General features: G+C 43.0%; 1 protein-coding gene and 1 long non-coding RNA gene across 2 annotated transcripts in view; both read left to right on the plus strand.

Moving 5' to 3' along the window:
• The window catches only part of LOC310989102 (solute carrier family 22 member 7-like), a gene marked incomplete at both ends in the record, with an annotated part of 50,526 nt that extends 45,442 nt beyond the window's left edge, over nt 1-5,084 (plus strand). The window contains 4 exons of the mRNA XM_083976003.1: nt 787-1,077; nt 2,043-2,101; nt 3,202-3,245; nt 4,540-5,084. Of these exons, the coding sequence (XP_083832129.1) occupies nt 787-1,077; nt 2,043-2,101; nt 3,202-3,245; nt 4,540-5,084 (939 nt within the window). The remainder of the gene's footprint in view (nt 1-786; nt 1,078-2,042; nt 2,102-3,201; nt 3,246-4,539) is intronic.
• A 6,062-nt stretch (nt 5,085-11,146) lies between these two features.
• LOC310985844 lies at nt 11,147-12,708 on the plus strand. Its single transcript, XR_014595378.1, has 3 exons — nt 11,147-11,247; nt 11,901-11,984; nt 12,579-12,708. It is a non-coding gene; the product is annotated as an uncharacterized lncRNA (long non-coding RNA).
• Nucleotides 12,709-19,699: the final 6,991 nt, after the last annotated feature.

The following is a 19,699-nucleotide window of genomic DNA, read 5'->3' on the forward strand; positions in this document are numbered from 1 at the left end:
ACGATATTCTGTCCTCCCTGCACTACACACAGTGAACGCGAGCCCTCAACCTTTGAGTGCCAGTACATTCACTGCGTGTAGTACGTTCAATTAATGTACTGAGCAACTGACTTGTGCCTACTTGCCTCAAAAGTGCTACCATTATCCCTGTTCCAAAGACATCAAAGCCTGCCTAAATGACTTTCGCCCCGTGGCCCTCACACCAATAATAATGAAATGTCTTGAGCGGCTGGGGCACATTAAGAACTGTCTTCCCACAAACCTGGACCCCTGCAATTTGCATACAGAACTCACCTAGAGAGGAAAAACACACATGCCAGAATCCTATTTATTGACCTCAGCTCAGCCTTTAATACGCTCATTCCACAACAACTGGTGGACAAGCTGAGGATGCTCCAGGTGGACAGGTACCTGTAACTGAGATTCTTGACTTCCTGACACAGCGGCGGCAGGCAGTCAAACATCTAGGACCATCTCAGCGAGCACAGGCTCTCCTCAAGGCTGTGTTCTGAGCCCTTTGTTGTTCAGCCTGCTGACCCACTACTGTACTGCTAGACACAGTACCAACCACATGGTGGCATTGTGTGAATCCCACAACCTTGTCCTTAATGTGGATTAAATGAAGGAGATGGTGATTGACTTCCAGAGGGCTGGCAAACATCACGCACCAATAAACAACCATGGTGCAGAGAGGTGTGGAGTCTCCATCAACACCACATTGGTCATCAAAAAAGCCCAGATGCGTCTTCACCCCCTCTAGAATCTCATCATCTCACCACCTTCTAGGGGGGCACCATCGAAGGCATTCTCACGTACAGTTTCTCTTCCTGGTTTGGGAGCTGCAGGGCTTACAAACAACAACAGCTCAACAGGATAGTGAAAACAGCCAGGAGAATCATTGGTGCCCTTCTGCCCTTGCTGAAGGAGATGAGCGGTGCTGCATCCACAGAGCTTCCACCATCATCAGGGACCCCCATCACCCCTCTGGACTGTTCTCCCTCTGGGAAGGGGGACAGGTGTATCTGCTGCAGATCCACCAGGATGCTGAACAGCTTCTTCTCACAAGCTGCGAGGCTGGTGAATGGACTGTGCCCCCTACCCACACACACATTCATATCCAACCCTCCCCCTCATTAGGTTGACAGCCAGTCACCTCGCACTTTGAGCACTTCACCACGGACACTCACGCACTCCCACCCAAACCAAACTGCTGCTGATGTATGAATGCTATGATTTTTGTCTGAATTATTGTTTCTTTTCCCACCTGATTGATTCGGTACAAAAATAAGCAGCTGTAGAACCGCATCAAACACAACGTTTTCTTTAATGGTTTGTTACTGTGTAATGTTTCGTTAGGTTGCTTCAAACTGGGCTCACAAAGAAAAGCCATCAGGAGTTGGAGTTTCTTAGATCCAAGTCTTGTCTGAAAAATGTGGATGTGGAATACAAAGACCTGCTGGATTCAGAAACCCAGGCTTACAGGTGAACATCAGCTTTTTTTATTCAATACACGATGGAAAGATTATTTAATAGTGCCATATTATACTGATTTTCAATTATTTCACAGTGGTTCAACCACATTGTATTCAGAGTGTATTGCCCCCAAATCAATTTGTGGTACTAAATCTTAGCAATCTAGAAGTAGCTCTATAGAGCTCTCCTAAGAACTAGCTGTTTCTGCACCTTGAAATACAAATAAGATGTGCAAACCACATCTACTCCACACCCTACTGTTTACTTTTGACAGTGGGAATAGCGATGGGCAATGATTTTCGAATATAAAAATGTGAATGTTCCCTTTTTACTGGCGCAGAAGAAGGAGAAACAGACTCCTACAGCCATCAGAAAGTGTCACACATTCAACTATTGACAAGATGATACTTTGTCCTTGTTTAGATACATTAGATACATTTGAACACCAACAGTACCGGTTTTATGAATCATCACTCTTCTTCAGGCGGCATGACTCCAGTCTGTTTGGGAGAAGCTGTGAAGACCAGGCTGCAGCTTTGATTTCCCAATCCAATTTGAAAATCCCACAGGACTCAGAACATAAGCTGCTCACTGCTGGACTGCAGAGTCCTCTGTGTAAAGAGCTCAGGTGAGAAGAGTCATAACAGCTTCATAATGACAGGTGATATGTCTTCACGCAACCAAGAAAGAAGCCCAGTTGCCTTCAATTCAGCACTTAAAGACATAACTGAGGTTTCTATTCTTGTGTATATAACCTTTTTTTATACCCTGCCTTGTCTTATCTTTATATTTTGTCTAAATGCTTAAACAGATAAACTTGTCTTACTTTGGGCCGGTGCATATTCTCATTTGTCCAGGTCATAGTATTTCAAAGGAGGTTAAATCGAAAGCAACTGGACTTAGTTATTTGTCTAGGAAGACGTTTCACCTCTCATCCAAGAGGCTTCATCAGTTCATGTACGCAGCTGACCAGGCTGGGACTGGTCCAACTATCTGGTGTGGAGACTCACTATTTAACCTCTTGTGTGGGCGTTTCACAAGGGTGATGATGTCACTGGTTCCCTTTTGTGCTCCAAGTGCCAACGACAGTCGTTGGAGTCACTTGCCACTTGTGAACAGTAGTTGTTCTTTGAGGCTAGATTGTTGAGTCTCCTGGGAAGGGATGAAAGGGCAGCATTGTAAATTGGGGATAGGTGGTGTCTCAGACCTCCTCCCCTGTTGAGGGTTGGTTTTTCTACTTTGGGAGTATTTTTGTAAAAGTAGAAAAACCAACCCTCAACAGGGGAGGAGGTCTGAGACACCACCTATCCCCAATTTACAATGCTGCCCTTTCATCCCTTCCCAGGAGACTCAACAATCTAGCCTCAAAGAACAACTACTGTTCACAAGTGGCAAGTGACTCCAACGACTGTCGTTAGAACACAATAGGGCACTAACGAAGTCGAAACCAACTTCCCACCAACGACTGTCACTCCAACTACTGTCGTTGGCACTTGGAGCACAAAAGGGAACCAGTGACATCATCACCCTTGTGAAACGCCCACACAAGAGGTTAAATAGTGAGTCTCCACACCAGATAGTTGGACCAGTCCCAGCCTGGTCAGCTGCGTACATGAACTGATGAAGCCTCTTGGATGAGAGGTGAAACGTCTTCCTAGACAAATAACTAAGTCCAGTTGCTTTCGATTTAACCTCCTTTGAAATTGTCTTACTTTGCTTTGCCTCTAGGTTGGAACATACAGAGCAGATCCTGAGAACTGAACGGACCATGTGTAAGTGTGGATTAATTAGATAATAAAATAAGGCAGGTTAAAGTTGTGGTTTAATCAATAAAGTGCTTAGTAAATTCCTGAAATTGCTGCTCACTGTAGTTTTAAGCAATCATTATGCAAAGAGCACAAAGTACTGCAATACTGCAGCTCTGGTGTGCATACAGTCAATTTATTATTATTTACATTGATATGGAGCTGCAAAGTGTTCAGTGGCAGATAAATAATAATGAAATATATAACTGCATGGGAAACTAGAACTACTGCCCCATGGTTGTTTATGTCTCCCATTTGCAATCATCTCATTTCACCCAGAACCATAAAATATGAATCAAATGTACAAAGTTCAGTCATGGCTGCTGTGTAAAGTCTTGAGTTAAAAGAGTTAATAGTTGGTTTTAAAAAGTTACATATTAACAGTGCCAAAGCAGGAAATGAGACAACTTTTAGCTGTGCAGGATGTTCATGTATGCCGCGCATTGATAACGGAGTGGCAATTCTGAACCAATCGGTGGTCTGCAGTGTTTTCACATCACCTTTTATTTGTTGTCCATTGTCCAAACCATGGTGGCCATTGGTTCAGTCATCCCCTCTGTCGAGAGCACTGGCATTGTTGGTGAATGAGCAAGTGTGGTGTTTTCAATAATTTAAGGACATTTATAGATCACTCACATTAATAGCATCATTGAGGACCCCTTACAGATAAACATTAACACATAGGCGAGTAAAAAAAAAGCAGTTTTCTACATGAATGTTTAAATCTTCATTTTGTAATAAACAAATTATAAGTATAATGACCAAGACACCTAAAAACAAAAACACGGCCATTTTCATCAATTTACAAGCAAGTGGACAACACACATACATTGGAGTGAATGGGTTTTCTGGGCGCTTTTGCAATACCCATATCCTGCCACTCAGGGCGCAAAACCCTTACCACGGGAGTCAATGGTGGTGTCGTTACTCTCTTTTCCATTGCTCTACCTCTGTCCTCCTGATTTTCTCTTTTCTCTTACAGTAACTGTTTTATACTAATGATGGCAAAAATACTCTCAAAAAATAGGGGTTGGCATCAATACTCACCAATCACTGTCAATACAAACTCTGTCTAGCCCCGACCGGTTATGTTGGCTTTAGCTTGCCAACAAATGCATGGTTATATCTGTCCGTGAGCGGAGCATGTGCTTCATTTATTGATATATTGTTATGTTAAGCTGAACAGTTTGGGCTTCCTTATTTGTGTCAAAGTCAAAATGTCAGCCATTAAAAGACTGTTTTGTCTTGTTCTTTCCATCAGGTGCTGTTGAGCTCTCACTGGACATAAATCCCACAGACGGACACTTCCAACTGTCTGACAACAAGAGGACAGTGAAGGCGCTCACAGAGGGGCCACGAGATGGATACTGGCCAGTGATGTGTAGACCTGATCTGACTGGGCGCTGCTACTGGGAGGTTGAATACACAGGAAAAGTTTCTATAGCACTGGCTTACGGAGACTGGAGGAGAGATGCTGCTGCCTGCAGGTTTGGACGAAATGATCAGTCCTGGAGTTTCTTCTGCTCTGGTGGTTATGGTTACTCCTTCTGGCACAATAATATGAAAACAGATGTTCCTCCCCCCTCTTCCTCCACTTCCTCCTCCTCCTCTGTGTCTAACAGAATAGGAGTATATGTAGACTGTCATGCTGGCCGTCTGTCCTTCTACAGAGTCTCCTCTGACAAAGGGATCTTAATCCGCACCTTCAACACAACCTTCACCGAACGTGTCTACCCTGGATTTGAGTTGGGAGGTGGTTCCTCAGTGTCTCTGTGTTCAGTGATTAAGAGATGGTCTCCTTTGTAAGAACATCCAACAACAAACCTACACAAAGACCATACAGATTGTGTAGAGCTTCAGCTGCAGCCTCAGTGTTCTTTAGGGTGGGATTAAGAGCCCAACATCATAGGAGGCGGGTGAGCCTGACATTTGGGAAGGCTATCTGACCAACATTTATACATAGCACCAGGATGAAACTACTGATCATGAAATACATAATTAACTATATGCAATAGTCTGAGAAAGAATAAATAATATGAAAACAACCACAACAAGGCTTCTATTTTAAAATCAAACACTATGTAGGGTTCGTGGTAGCTACTCTTGTAGAGCAACTGTCTGCTACTGTGTCTTTCCCAGAGAAGCACAGTAGCCTATGTGAATTTGTTGTCGGTGTACCCGGGCTTGAGCTCGGTCTCTGGAGCTCACCACGGTGTTCCTACCCGCGCAGGGAAGTTACATAGTGCAGTTTCAACCAATGTGACCCCACTCAGGCTACAGCGGCGAGACCATGATGTATATATAATACATGCACATTATTATATGATTTCCACAATTTTCCAGCATAAAATTTGGGAAGGCTTAGCCCTCCCTAGCCTCCATTATACGCACCACCCTATGCCCAATATACAACAGCTGTAGTTTTACACACAAGAAACAAAAGCTTGAATGGTATAACAATAATAAAATATTATTATATTAATAATAATAAATAGAATAAAGTAGAGGGTAATTCACATATCAGTGCAACAACAATCAGGTTCTTTTGCAGTTCCTACAGAATCTATTTGTTAAATCTCTTTTTTGGAAGATGTGCTCATATTCTGCGTCAGCATCATAAACATGTCTAACTCCACCGGTGGAATGTTGGAGGGGTGAGTCTCATATATTTTCCTCCTTGTATCCTATTTATTTCTATTTTTCTCTGGAGCGGCCTGGCCGAATAATTTCCTTCGGGATGAATAAAGTTTTATCTAATCTAATCTAATCTAATCTAATCTAATCTAATCTAATCTAATTTTTTCACTTGTTGCCATGGTGAATCATGTTATCTTTGTTCCATTGAGGAGGGCTTTTCATCTCCAGTTGGAGAGGTCATGTTGGAGTGGTCAAAATGTGCTGGAATACAAGCAGAGATGTAGATTTTATGACAACATAATCTTGAATCACAGTTCCTTAAAAAATGTTTTGTTGTAAATATGAGAAATTGAACACAAGCTGATTTTTGGGATTAAATGCTGTTACTGGGGCAGATTTAATCAGATGTGAGATATCTGTGAATGTTGCTCCCTTGAACACAGGTATGTGTTGATGAGTAGAGATTTGTATTTTTAATTCCATGTGTTCTATGCAAAACAGGGCTAGTGTATTAAAAAAAATCACAATAACACAAAGTCTTTGTTTTGAGTGAACACAAAACATGTAAGCTGACAGATGTGAACTCGATTTTTCACTTATTTTTGTACTCTAATAGCAATTAAAACAGCTTTTATATGAATTTCTGATTAACCTAAAATGTTATTTCAATAATATGTTGTATCCATGTATGTAACTGTGAAAAGATAAATAAAGGAAATCAGAATATTCTTTTAAATCCACAAACCACTCGTTCTTTTGTCAAGGATTTTTTTTTTTTCATGCCACACCCGCACAGGGCTCCAACCCCATACCTGCAGGGGTTTTACCTGGGGTTGGTTGTCACTTGTCAAACTTTCACTTTGAGGACGAAGGTAAATATTTGTTTAATGCCCATTTTCTGTCGTTTCCGATTAATTTACTCGTGTTACTTCTGTGTTTCTTTCCCCCGGTCTTTTCTTTTTTTTTTTTTTTACACCGACGTTACTGTGAATTAAATGCTTTGTTGGTCCTCAGGATGGAGCACCTCGAGTTTATAGCTTAACACGTTCGTATTTAAAATAAGTTACTCAGTTCGGGGCTGAGCTTTCAATGATGATCACTAAGTAGATACTGTCCAATTAATGCAAACTTAGCTTGGAGTGACCTTTTATTTCTTTATTTATTTTTTGTGTATGTTCCGCTGTTTTTCAGGGTTGGACCCTGGACCCACAGTGTTTTTCTTTTTTCTCTTTTGCGGCCGCATCATCACGCGGCCATACGTCACGTATGTCCATATCATATTGCCCTATGCGGGGTCCGTCACTGTCTGCAACCTGTGCACGCGTTGAGAGTATTTAGTGCGCATTCGTGGGACGTGTGCTTGTAGTGCTGCCGAAAACCTATACTTTGAAACTTTACCCGGCAACAGGAAATACTATTCTCCGATTGGCTTATTCAAGACATCTGTATGGATGGACTAAATAGAGCAATATGCCTTCGCATCATCCATTCATAGATTACTAATTGAAATGCGGCGAGTTTTATCACTTCTCAGGGTAAAATGTCATGTGTGGCGTGTGATCTTATTGAAATGAGTGTTGAGAGCCTTGTATAATATTCACATTGGTCTTTTCTTTTTCAGTTGTCAGGCAACTCCTCAGCCCTGTGCAGATAGTGTGAGTGATGTGCTCCATCTAGTGGACAAATCCCAGAATACAAGCAGCTGTGGCACAAGTCTCAATGCAGAATTTGTGAGTGAGGAAGTACAGTACTGTCTGACTTTTACAAAATGTGTTTCATAACAGAGATTTATTTATTTTTTACTGAGTTTAACCATGTCTGCTCAGAAAGTTTGGATAATATGATCGTGTTTTCGTCACATTATTGAGTTTGTATTTAACATTTAAACAATTTAATTTATGGAATTATTATTTGATTTGATTTTTATTCAGTAATTCATTAAATTACTTTGGTTGTTTAGTGGTGTTAGAAGAAAAGGCTATGCTTCAGATCAGATCAGACCATCACCAGCACCATGTAAACTATCAGATTAGTGTTATTTGGTGTTTGCTGTGGCTGAGAATGATGACGAATAAGGGTGTGGGTTCTGATAACATGTGTTTGTGTAAAGGTGGAGGCGCTACCATGGATCAGAGTGAGGAGGTGAGGGAGGGAGTCTCTCTATTGAACATAACTCTGTGTGAGAAACATGAGACTCAGAGCAAAGCTCAAAGGTGAGATGAGGATCTTTAGCGAATGTCAGCGTCACTCAGATCACTGCTTCATCTTTATTCACAATCCTTTGCAATTGTATTGTGTTGAAGCCCAGAGCAGCAGCACAGACCAGAGTCTCCTGAACCTGAAGGCAGTTGTGTGTCCTCCAAGAAACATCAGTCCATGGAGCCACCTTTAACACCTGAAGGAGAACTTCCTTCACAAAGTTGGTAAGTCACTGTATGGATTATGCCTGTGGCTGTGAATCTACATTTTTGCCAGACTTTTGATTTTAGTCATTGGACCTCTGGATCTTATGTTACCGGCCCAGTATTTCAAAACTTGTAATCTGGATCAGCTAATTTTTCATAGCATAAGCCTATAGCTTAATTTGTCTTCCTTATGTAGCCTAGAAGCCTCTCACTAAACATGATTACCGTATGTTCATTTATCGCACAATAACATTTGATTTGATGAAGTAAAATAATCAGTTTGTATACAAACACGTTTTGAAATACATTGCTGCATGTTTTAAAATATCATTCACTTTACAAACATTGTACAAATGCATTTTCAAGTTTATTTTGAAGTCAAATTTGTCTTCGTTAAATCAGAAGCATGAAAATATGCCTTGTAAATGCTTGAATGTGATTTAAATGAATAAATACAGCAGTTTCAGAATGTATGGCCAAAAAATGTTTTTGCTATGTTTTAAAGCAGTACTAAAGAACTTTCAGTTTTGGTTGAGTTTGGCGGCGCCTGTGGACCAAAGCGGTAGTGTTTTGCCTGAAGGAAGACTCCATTTCCCATGAGCACTAGCACGTAGTGCCGTAAACATCCTGATCTCCCGGTGCATGGAAATTAACAGAAGACGTCCAAACTAAGTTTCTGTTACCAGCGGATCATTTCACAGTTAACACACATACACAATCCGACGGAAAGGTGCCGCATTGCTGCTCCCTCCCCGTCGTGACTCGCTAAAGTGAAAGTGAAACTTAAGTGAGAGCCGGGTTCCTACCATGCTCCTCAAAGTTGCTTAGTGCCAGTGAAGGTGATGCAGACCTCCTCAGGCCATGACAGAGGTGTCATTCAACCTGTTGTAAGTCGATGTATCATCACAAAAGTTCTGAAAATATTATATGAAGGTTGAAAAGTTCCTTAGTGTTGCTTTAAACCAACACTTAGTAACTTTTCAACCTTCATAAAATATTTTCATAACTTTTGTGATGATACATCGACTTACAACAAGTTGACCTGAGGGGGTCGGTATCTCTTTATCTGGCACTAAGCAACTTTGAGGAGCATGGTAGGAACCCTGCTCTCACTTAAGTTTCACTTTCACTTTTGCGAGTCACAACAAGGAGGGAACAGGTAAAACGGCACTTTAGCAATGGATTATGTTTGTGTTTTCACTTTGAAATGATCCACTGGAAACAGAAACTTAGTTTTGATGTCTTCTGTTAATTTTAATGCAGGATATTTACAGGGCTTCACGCTAGTGTTCATGGGAAATGGAGTATTCCTTCAGGCAAAACACTACCGCTTTGGTCCACAGGCGCCGCCAAACTCAACCAAAACTGAAAGTTCTTTAGTACTGCTTTAAATTTCTTCAATTACTTCAATTATTTGTTAAAACTTAAACACTAACAATTTAGATTAAGTGTAATGAACATATTGAGTAACAAAATCAAGGAAAGTGGAGCTGAGACTTTGTCAATCCAAGTCAAATCCACCTCTGAGGTGGGATCAGAATGATCCTGAAATTTTGGTATCAAGTTGATCCTGATATCTGACTTGACTTTTGAAATACCCAAATCAGCCTTTTATCTGGATTCAAACGAGGATTGGATTACCAGAGCTGAAACCCTGATCTTCAAGATCAGGATTCTCTGGATCTGTGTTGAAATACCCAGTTTTCAGATCAGATCTAGATTTAATCCAATCCGACCAGGATAATCCTGTCAGATCACGTTTGAAATACTGGGCCCGCACCAAATTGAACAAACCCAAGCATCAGAATACAGCTTTTTGCTGTACAACTGCTTTGTTCAGCGTTTTACTGATTTGTTTTGGAAAGGAAGAAATCAGCTCTTGGTTAAAACCCCTCGAACAACTGATACTGATATAATTCAAACTAGGAGAAACTGACTGCTGTGACAGAAATATAGCTTAAAGCTGGGGTCTGTAATCCTGTTCAGAAGCACTTTTCGTTATACTGGGGGAAATGGCCCGTCTAATTTCAGAGGAATCAGTACATTATGTCATCAGGAAAAGGAACGGAAAAAAACAGAGGTCTGTGACAGCCGCAGGACTGAGAAAACTCCACCCAATCTGTATCCTTCAGACCGAAGGGCACGGATTGGTCGAAGTTTGCTCGGAGAGTAAAGAACCAATCAGATGCCTCCGTGTCTCGTTCTGCACCCGCCCCCTCCTGCGCGCGCGTGCACAGTCTTCACGTCTCGCTGTTGTTGCCCGGCTGGAAAAAGTCAGCACTGCTCTGCAGAAGAACGGATTTCATGCTCATTTCTGAGCAACGACTGAGAAAACGCAGCCCAAATCACCACTTCCACGGTTACTTGTAACGACTCGCCCCGAGAAAAAGGCAAGGAAGAGAAAGCCGGAGGAAGAAAAGGCTGCTGACAAAACGGCTCGGGATCAGTCTATGCTCTGGTGCAGCAAGAGGCTAAACAGAGGAAACATCGGTGTAGCTTCAGATCAGTGGAAACAACGGAGGGATCTGGGCCTGAAAAGTGATGCCGAGGTGGCTCTCTTTCTGCTGGACAGGTAATTATTTGTTTTGCTTCGGGGAGGATTTCTTATTTTCATGAAATATGTAGGCTAACTTTTGCTAACGTAGCTATTGTAGCTTGTATTAGCCAAATGCTAATATTAGCTTCTCTGTGGGTTTAAAACTGGTCGGTGACTCTAGTATTGAATAGATTCTACCATAGTCGTCAGTGTCTGCATTATTATTGTGATAAAAGACGCACATATGTTGGCTTTTACGTTTTACAACTGTTGCGTATTTATGTTTTCATAGTCATGACATGAGAAGGATCGATCAACCTCTACGCCGTCTAAACACGGATTGATTAGCCCCCTGCGAGCTTCAACTACTGTTTCCAAGTCTCTGTCCACGGTGAGTTCAACTTGCTGCTGCTGCTGCTATGAATATGAATTTGACCAACGTTGTCTTTGGTGTGGTGTAAAAATCTGTCTTTCATATCTAGCCCTTCCTGTTTTATGTGGCTCAAAGTGCTATTTGAGGTACTTCAGAAAAGTATTATTGCACATATAGTATAAGAATATGAAGTGATATCTGCCGTATCATTATACAGACATTGAGTAAATGTTAGTGATTAGATCTTTTGAGAAATATGATGGCCTGAGGATAAAACCTGTCCTTCACCTTAGGAGGCCCAGCACTCCACACAGAGTTGTTAACATCAACTACAACAACCACCAACACTAAAATAAAACACAGCTACCTTAGGTTGTACCTCTAACTTTGTGTGGTGTTGGTGGAGTAATTGATCATGTTACAAGCTTGTCTATGGACTATACTCTGTTAGCTGCTATGCAGAGAGGATAGGGGAAAACTGAGGATCTTCTCAACAGTTTATATAAATCTTTATGCCTTTTTGTTCTGTCAAAACATCTTCCTTTCAACTGCCAAACCCAAGACGTCTATTTCTACATATAAACAGTTCTGTGTTTTGTGCTCTATGAATGAAGGGTAAATGTATGTTGATGCTGCACTGACAGTATTCTCTAATTTTGTAATCTTCACAGAGATGATGACTTCTCAGTAGCTGGGGTTCAGGAATCAGACATTAGCTGCCCAGAGGAGACAGCTCTTCAGCAATTGGATGCAAGGTATGTTACTGTGACAACCATCCCTGCTGCCTTGCTCTCTCTCTCCTCACAGCAGCAGGGTGGTCAGTGGCCGAAGCTGCACCTGGGCTCTGGGGAGGCTGTGGTCTACAACCCCCTCCTGGAGTCAGCTGCTCTCCCTCTCTCCTGCCTGCAACACCTCCTGCTCTTTGGTTCATGTTTTGTTTCTGTTTTTACACTCTACACCCCACACACACATACTCTTCCATCCATACACCCACTTACATTACTGATCTTACAGACCACACACACCATGCTTAGTTTGTTCTTTTTCAATCCTTTTTAATCAGGAAAAAAAGGGGCAAAAAATATTGAACATTTTTGAAGAGGACACTTTTGTCCCTAAATGATAAGAACGTATGTTTTTCATAAGAGTGTAGGTTATAGGTTGTATCACAGCCACCACACTTGACAGGAGTTACCTCCTGCTCCTTATGATGTTGCTCCTTTCAGACGTTGTTCAACTGGGGCAGAGCTTTATGCTTCAGACCTTGACGCATACAACTCCACCCCGAGTAAACTGTAAGCTAATATGAATGTATCACACAAAGCTTATTATCTTTTCTCTTATTACAGATACGGCAAGGTGTACAATAAAAAGTCGAAGAAGTGGAGCCTTTCCACAGAAAAGGTGGAGATGGACTACAGTTACATTGCAGATCAACAGAGCTGACAAATCACTCCTCATACACAGCCTGACCTGTCTGCCTTCCCTGGAAACACCTTTTCCATGTAAACACCTTCTCCAATGTGTAGATATACTCATGTTGAAAATGTACAGATACTTATGTAACAATAAAGGGTTACCGTATACCAACTTTGTTGTAATTTTTCTGTAATCACTTATTTTTGTTGTGGTGGTGAGAAATGTATAGCTTCTTTTGCAGAAATACTAAAATGAAAGGCATTCATCACTTTCAAATTTTTATTAAAAACAATATAAATAACAAAAGACAAAATTTAAATACAAGTCAAAAATATAAATAAGAATAATAAAATAACTTTGGAATGTACAGACTGTAAACCTCAGTGCAAATTTGACAGGAATCTAATGTAGAACACAGTATAAACGGCAGGGCTCTAGTAAATCTTACAGTGTGTTTACACTCTACAAGGGACAAAACCTTTATACTGTCCATGAGGATCTGGGTAGCGGTCTCTTTATTTTCCAGACACAGGAACTAGGTAGATGTGGAGCTGGAGGGCCTGGCGGAGGAGCATCTCCTGATGCTGACATCTGCAGGTATCAAACAGGAGGTTTGGGTTGATGAGATTCTTCCAAGCTCAAGTCGTTCATTTCTAGCCTGTAAAGAGAATAGTTCATCAAGAAGATTAGACTTTCTCATCATGTTGTCCTTTATTATTACTAATATTACTGGAATTTCATTTATTATTTTTCCTTTTACAGTTTATGAATGACAATGAACTCTCTAACAGAAATGTTGTGTTCACAGTAAATGGCATGTCATTGTTTACAGTTGTTTACAGTTCTTGATTATGTTGAGATCAAGAGAAAAAAAAGGGCTCAGACTGTAGCTCGGTCTGAGCCAGTGCTGTCATCGTGTAAACTCTAACGATCAAACAACAAAGATATCGTTATCCTATTAGCATATCTGCCTAACTAATTTATGTAGCCAAATTGAGGTATTGGCCTAAATTTACTTTCCTAAAACTTCTGCATCACCCTGCATCAGTTTCAATGAAAAACTGATTTAGGCAGATATGCTATGTGACTATTAAAAACACTAAATACACGTTTGTCAGTGAAAAACACGTCACAATCAGGCTACAATGTAATTTAGCAGATGGGTCTGAATCCAGCCGGATCCTCGGGAAAATTCAGCAGATTCAGACCTTCAGACCCGACCTGCCCCTGGGTCTGCACAGACTGATGTGCTATAAAACAAACAATAATAATAATAATAATAATATAGTTTACTTACAGGTACGGTAAGTGAGACATGACTGTTTGTTGTCGTCCAAAAATACTCCTACGTTAGCTCGTAGCTCGTAGCCCTTAGCTCGTAGCTGTCCTCTCCTCCGTGCTGCTTCTGTGCGCGTGCTAGTGTGTGGGGGCGTGGCTTGGACGGACTCACTGACGGGAGGGGGAGCAGGGGGGAGGAACTTTAGGAGGTGCTTTTTTCAAATCTTGCTTGCTCTCTTGCTAGTTTTCCAGGATTACAGACCCTAGCTTTAAAGGGATAGTTCAGCTTTTTTGAAGTGGGGTTGTATGAGCTACAAATGTCGGCTTGCTTGTAGTAAATAAACTTCTGGGTGCATGTTTGAGTCGCCGTCTGACGCTGTCTGTGGCTTTGAGGGATGTAAACAGCCTAAGCAGCAGAACTTCAATCCGCTCCCATTCATCGCTGCCGTGGCGATGCGGGGACAGACACAACTACCGCAAAACAGGAGCAATTAAACTGGAAATTTTCTGATTCCTTCTTTTAGACCTAAAATGTTAGGAAAATACACCCCCCCCCACCAAGACCAAGAAGGGTAAGAATTTAAACCTGTTTGTGATGCGTGTAATGTGTGAACACTTAGGCGCACTGCCACAGCCGAATAAACAGGCAATTAAAAAAACTCTGCTCGTATCAGCAGCTGTACGTCATGCACAACAGCTAAATTGTTCGTTCTACTGGCATGTGTCAAAAATCAAATCGTAATTATTGTGGTGGTAATCGTTACTTTACATGTTCTAAAATGTAATCTGTAATGTATTTGGATTACTCAAGTAAAGTAATACTTTCAGGATTACTTTTAGTTTACTTCAAAATCGCCTGCCTGAGCACCTTAAAAGGGATAGTTCACCAAAAAATGAAATTCATTAATTTTTGGCTCCCCCTCGTGCTGATGAATATTCCGTAGTAGTTTTTTATTCCTCAAAGTGCATCTGGAGACCTGGGAGGCCGGTTCCTAGTCCAACCAAAACTTTATATGAGAGTAATAGGGCCGGACACAAAACGTCCATAAAACTACTCAAAAAACATTTAATATTCCTCCACACTGCTCGTCCACTGCAACAGTCCTGGATTGCACTGACGTTCACCCACGTGAACGCGAGAGTGCGCCCCAGGAAAATTCAATCCAGGCCTGTTTAGGCTGTAAAAATGTCCTAAATGACGTTGTTTCCAGTAAACTCTGGACTATCTCCCTTCAGGACCCTTGGATTGCAGTGGACGAGCAGTGTGGAGGAATATTAAATGGTTTTTGTGTAGTTTTATGGACGTTTTTGTGGCGGGCCCTATTACTCACATATAAAGTTTTGGTTGGACTAGGAACCGGCCTCCCAGGTCTCCAGATGCAGAGTATTCATCAGCACCATCATTTTTTGGTGAACTATTCCTTTAACTGGGACACTGAATTTGCTTTAGAGAATGGTCTTACACATGAACTTTTAGGCTACAGTGGCTCCTTTAAACTAAAGCATTTATAAATATGTGTTTGAATTTGTCAAACCACAGTTTTAATTTGTTATTGATCATCCAGCCATATTTAAAGCAGAAGTAAGCAGAATATTTGCGTTAATATAAGTCTTAAATAGTTATATCTTCCGACGGCAATCACTTATATAGAGTGTTTGGTCCGAAACACGGGTCTGTCAGTCACTCTGCTCTGCTGTAAGCCGAGGAGAAAAAGGAATTTGAAGCGTTGCACCGGAGACCCAGCAAAGTACTTTGATTAGTGTCAGAGGCGGAGGATCGAGTAGAGCAGCAGGTCAGTGAGGAGGCAGAGGGGGCTCCATCAGCTTCATGTCTAGGGCTGCAGCTATCGATTCTTTTTGTAATCGATTTATCTAGCACTTTATCGATCGATTAATCGATTAATCGGATAATTTCTTTTGCGTTTTTAAACAACCAAAATAACAAAAATGATGTGGCTTCGAATGATCAAGCATTTGGCTTTTTTTATTGGCTCCAAAAAGCCCATTTATTGCAAGTGCAATAAGTAGGTAACAACACAGTTAACTTACTGTAAATTTAAACATACAACATTACAAATAAGGATTGCACATTTGCTCCTTCTGAAAATTACCTGAGACCAAAGAATATAAAATATCAAGCCAAACAGGTTAACAATATCAAATGTATATAAAAAAAAAATGTAAATTAAAGCCGCAAGCGGCTATGACGGGCCCTCGCTCCACGCCACTCGGCGTCCCGCTACCACGACCCCCCGGTCCCCGCTTCACCCGGAGCGCTCTTCGAAACCCCCGCGCGCCACCGGACGCGGGCGGCTGCGTCGAGGGCGGTCCCCTCATCGAACACGTGAAGTTTCGAGCAAATCGGACAACGTACGATGGAGTTACGGCAAGTTTGCGGTTCGTCCACCAGGGGGCAGTAACGGGATGTGGGCCGTTGCGTTCGGGGTTGTTGCCTCATCACACATGTGAAGTTTCGAGCAAATGGGAATATGTACGATGGAGTTACGGCAAGTTTACGGTTCGTCCACCAGGGGGCAGTAACGGGATGTGGGCCGTTGCGTTCAGGGTCGTTACCTCATCACACTTGTGAAGTTTCGAGCAAATCGGACAATGTCGATGCAAAATATGGCATTTCCTGTTACCACCAGGGGGCGACATGAGTGACGTCTGAAATTAATATGTCAGATCGTTCAGGGTCACGCCCTCATCATGTCCAGCAAGTTTGAAGTAGCTACGATAAAGCATGTGGGCGTGAGGGCCATTCGTATGGACATGGCGAGCACCAAAACAGTCACCAATGTTAATTGAGCCATAGCAGCCACGCCCTATGACCTACACACCTGCAGAGCACAAGATAAGGTCATCATGGGGTTTCGATGCTGGAAAACAAATTTGAAGCCAATCGAGTGAAATCCCTAGGACGGGTTCGTTCAAATGTAAGTAGTGGAAATGGCAAAAAATGACCAAAAAATGGCCAAAATTGAAAATTTAATTCAAAATGGCCGACTTCCGGTTGGGTTTAGGGCGTGGCTCCAAGAGGATTTTTTGTGTGTCTCCCCATGTTCTATAACCCCACCAAATTTCATGCATGTAGGTGAAACTGAGACGTGGGGCTCGCCGTTTTAAATTTTCTAGGGGGCGCTATTTTGCCATTTGGCCCCGCCCATTTTTAACGACTTCAAAAAACAAAATTTTTGGGCCGTCCCGATGTGCATGCCAAATATCGTTCGTTTTACGGCATGTTCAGGCCTCCAAAAGGGCGATTTACTATGGGTAAGAATAATAAAAAATTAAAGCCGCAAGCGGCTATGACGGGCCCTCGTTCCACGCCACTCGGCGTCCCGCTCCCACGCCCCCCCGGTCCCTGCTTCCCCCGGGGCGCTCTTCGAAACCCCCGCGCGCCACCGGACGTGGGCGGCTGCGTCGAGGGCGGTCCCCTCATCAAACATGTGAAGTTTCGAGCAAATCGGACAATGTACGATGGAGTTACAGCAAGTTTACGGTTCGTCCACCAGGGGGCAGTAACGGGATGGGGGCCGTTGTGTTCAGGGTCGTTACCTCATCAAACACGTGAAGTTTCGAGCAAATCGGACAATGTACGATGGAGTTACGGCAAGTTTACGGTTCGTCCACCAGGGGGCAGTAACGGGATGTGTGCCGTTGCGTTCGGGGTCGTTACCTCATCACACATGTGAAGTTTCGAGCAAATCGGACAATGTCGATGCAAAATATGTCATTTCCTGTTACCACCGGGGGGTGCTATGAGTAACGTATGAAAATAATATGTCGGATCGTTCAGGGTCACGTCATCATCATGTGCACCAAGTTTGAAGCCGCTGCGATCAAATCTGTGGGCGCGATAGCATTTAAACGTTTTTAGCTGAATCGCGGAACTTGGCCGTGCGCTAGCAGCCACGCCCTTTGACCTACAGACCTGCGGAGCACAAGCCGTAATCAGCTTGGTCTGGAGATGTTCTGTACCCAATTTGAAGTGAATCGGGCGAACTCCCTCGGAGGAGTTCGTTTTGCGTCAAAGAAATGCTAACCAAAATGGCCGACTTCCTGTTGGGTTTAGGGCGTGGCTCCAATTCAATTTTTTGTATGTTTGGGTATGATACAGGTGTGTGTCGAGTTTCGTATGTGTACGACAAAGTAAGCGAAATTTGTCTATGGAGAATTTCGGAAAAACTTCAAGGGGGCGCTATTGAGGCATTTAGCCACGCCCATGGGAAACGACTCTATCCGCTGAAAGAGCTCGCCATTCTTGACCTGTGGATGAAATTTCGTGAGGACACGACTTCGTTAAAGCCACGAAAAAGGCAAACGTAATTGTACGATAAAAAATCATCAGTCGCCGCGGCGGCACACGGACGCCGTTCGTCGTATCTTCACAGCGTTCATAATGTAGCTTCAGCAACTGGTTCTGCATGTATTAGAAGTGGAATGAAGTTGATCGGGTGAAGTAGGGATTTTTAATGAATTTTTGCGTACTTCCTGTTACCACCGGGGGGCGCTATGAGCCAGGCAGGAAGTCGATACATCAAAACGTTCAGGGAGGAGCCAACGTCATGTCCTTTGAATTTCAAGTGGCTACGACGAAGTATGTGCGCGTATTTGGCAAACGTAATTTAAATTGGGAAGATACACATTCGCCGCGGCGGCACACGGACGCCGTTGCTCGTAGGGTCAAAGTGTTCATGATGTAGCTTCACCATCCGGGTCTGCATGTACTAGAAGTGGAACGAAGTCAATTTGGTCAACTACGTATTTTTAACGAATTTTTGTACGTTTCCTGTTACCACCGGGGGGCGCTATGAGCGACGTAGGCAAATAATATGTCGGATCGTTCAGGGTCTCGCCATAGATTTTTGCACCAAGTTTGAAGCGTCTACGATCAAGTATGTGGGCATGAGAGCCTTTCGTATTTACATGGCGAGCACCGAAACAGTCGCCAAACTTCGGGGCACGCCAGAGGCCAACCCCTTTGAGCTACAGACCTGCGGAGTACAAGTTAAGCTCAGCTAGGTCTGACGATGTTCTGGACCCAATTTGGAGCCGATCGGGCGTAATCCCTCGGAGGAGTTCGTTTTGCGTAATTGAAATGCTAACCAAAATGGCCGACTTCCTGTTGAGTTTCGGGCTTCGCCATAAGAGGATTTTTTGTTCATCTCGCATTGATAAATATGTGTGCTGACTTTCGTCCGCTTTTATTAACGTCATTTTTTTCCCTATGGGTTTTTGAAAAGTTTGTAGGGGGCGCTATTTTGCCATTTGGCCACGCCCACATGCGAGACCACCACTCAACGCTAAGTTGCCACAGGTCCCACGGGCGTACAAAATGTCCTCCGTTTCTCGGCTTGGGAAAGGGGTCGAAATGGCGTTTCAAATCGGTAAAAAGGAATAATAATAATAATAATAATAATAATAATTAAAGCCGCAAGCGGCTATGACGGGCCCTCGTTCCACGCCACTCGGCGTCCCCGCTACCCCCGGGCCGCCCTTCGAAACCCCCGCGCGCAACCGGACGTGGGCGGCTGCGTCGAAGGCGGTCCCCTCGTCGAACACGTGAAGTTTCGAGCAAATCGGACAACGTACGATGGAGTTACGGCAGGTTTACGGTTCGTCCACCAGGGGGCGGCAACGGGATGTGGGCCGTTGTGTTTGGGGTCGTGACCTCATCACACATGTGAAGTTTCGAGCTGATCGGACAATGTCGATGCAAAATAGGACATTTCCTGTGTCCACAAGGGGGCGTCTTGAGCGAGCTAGCGTA

Source organism: Trachurus trachurus (assembly GCF_905171665.1).
Source record: "Trachurus trachurus genome assembly, chromosome: 1".
NCBI classification, from domain to species: domain Eukaryota; kingdom Metazoa; phylum Chordata; class Actinopteri; order Carangiformes; family Carangidae; genus Trachurus; species Trachurus trachurus.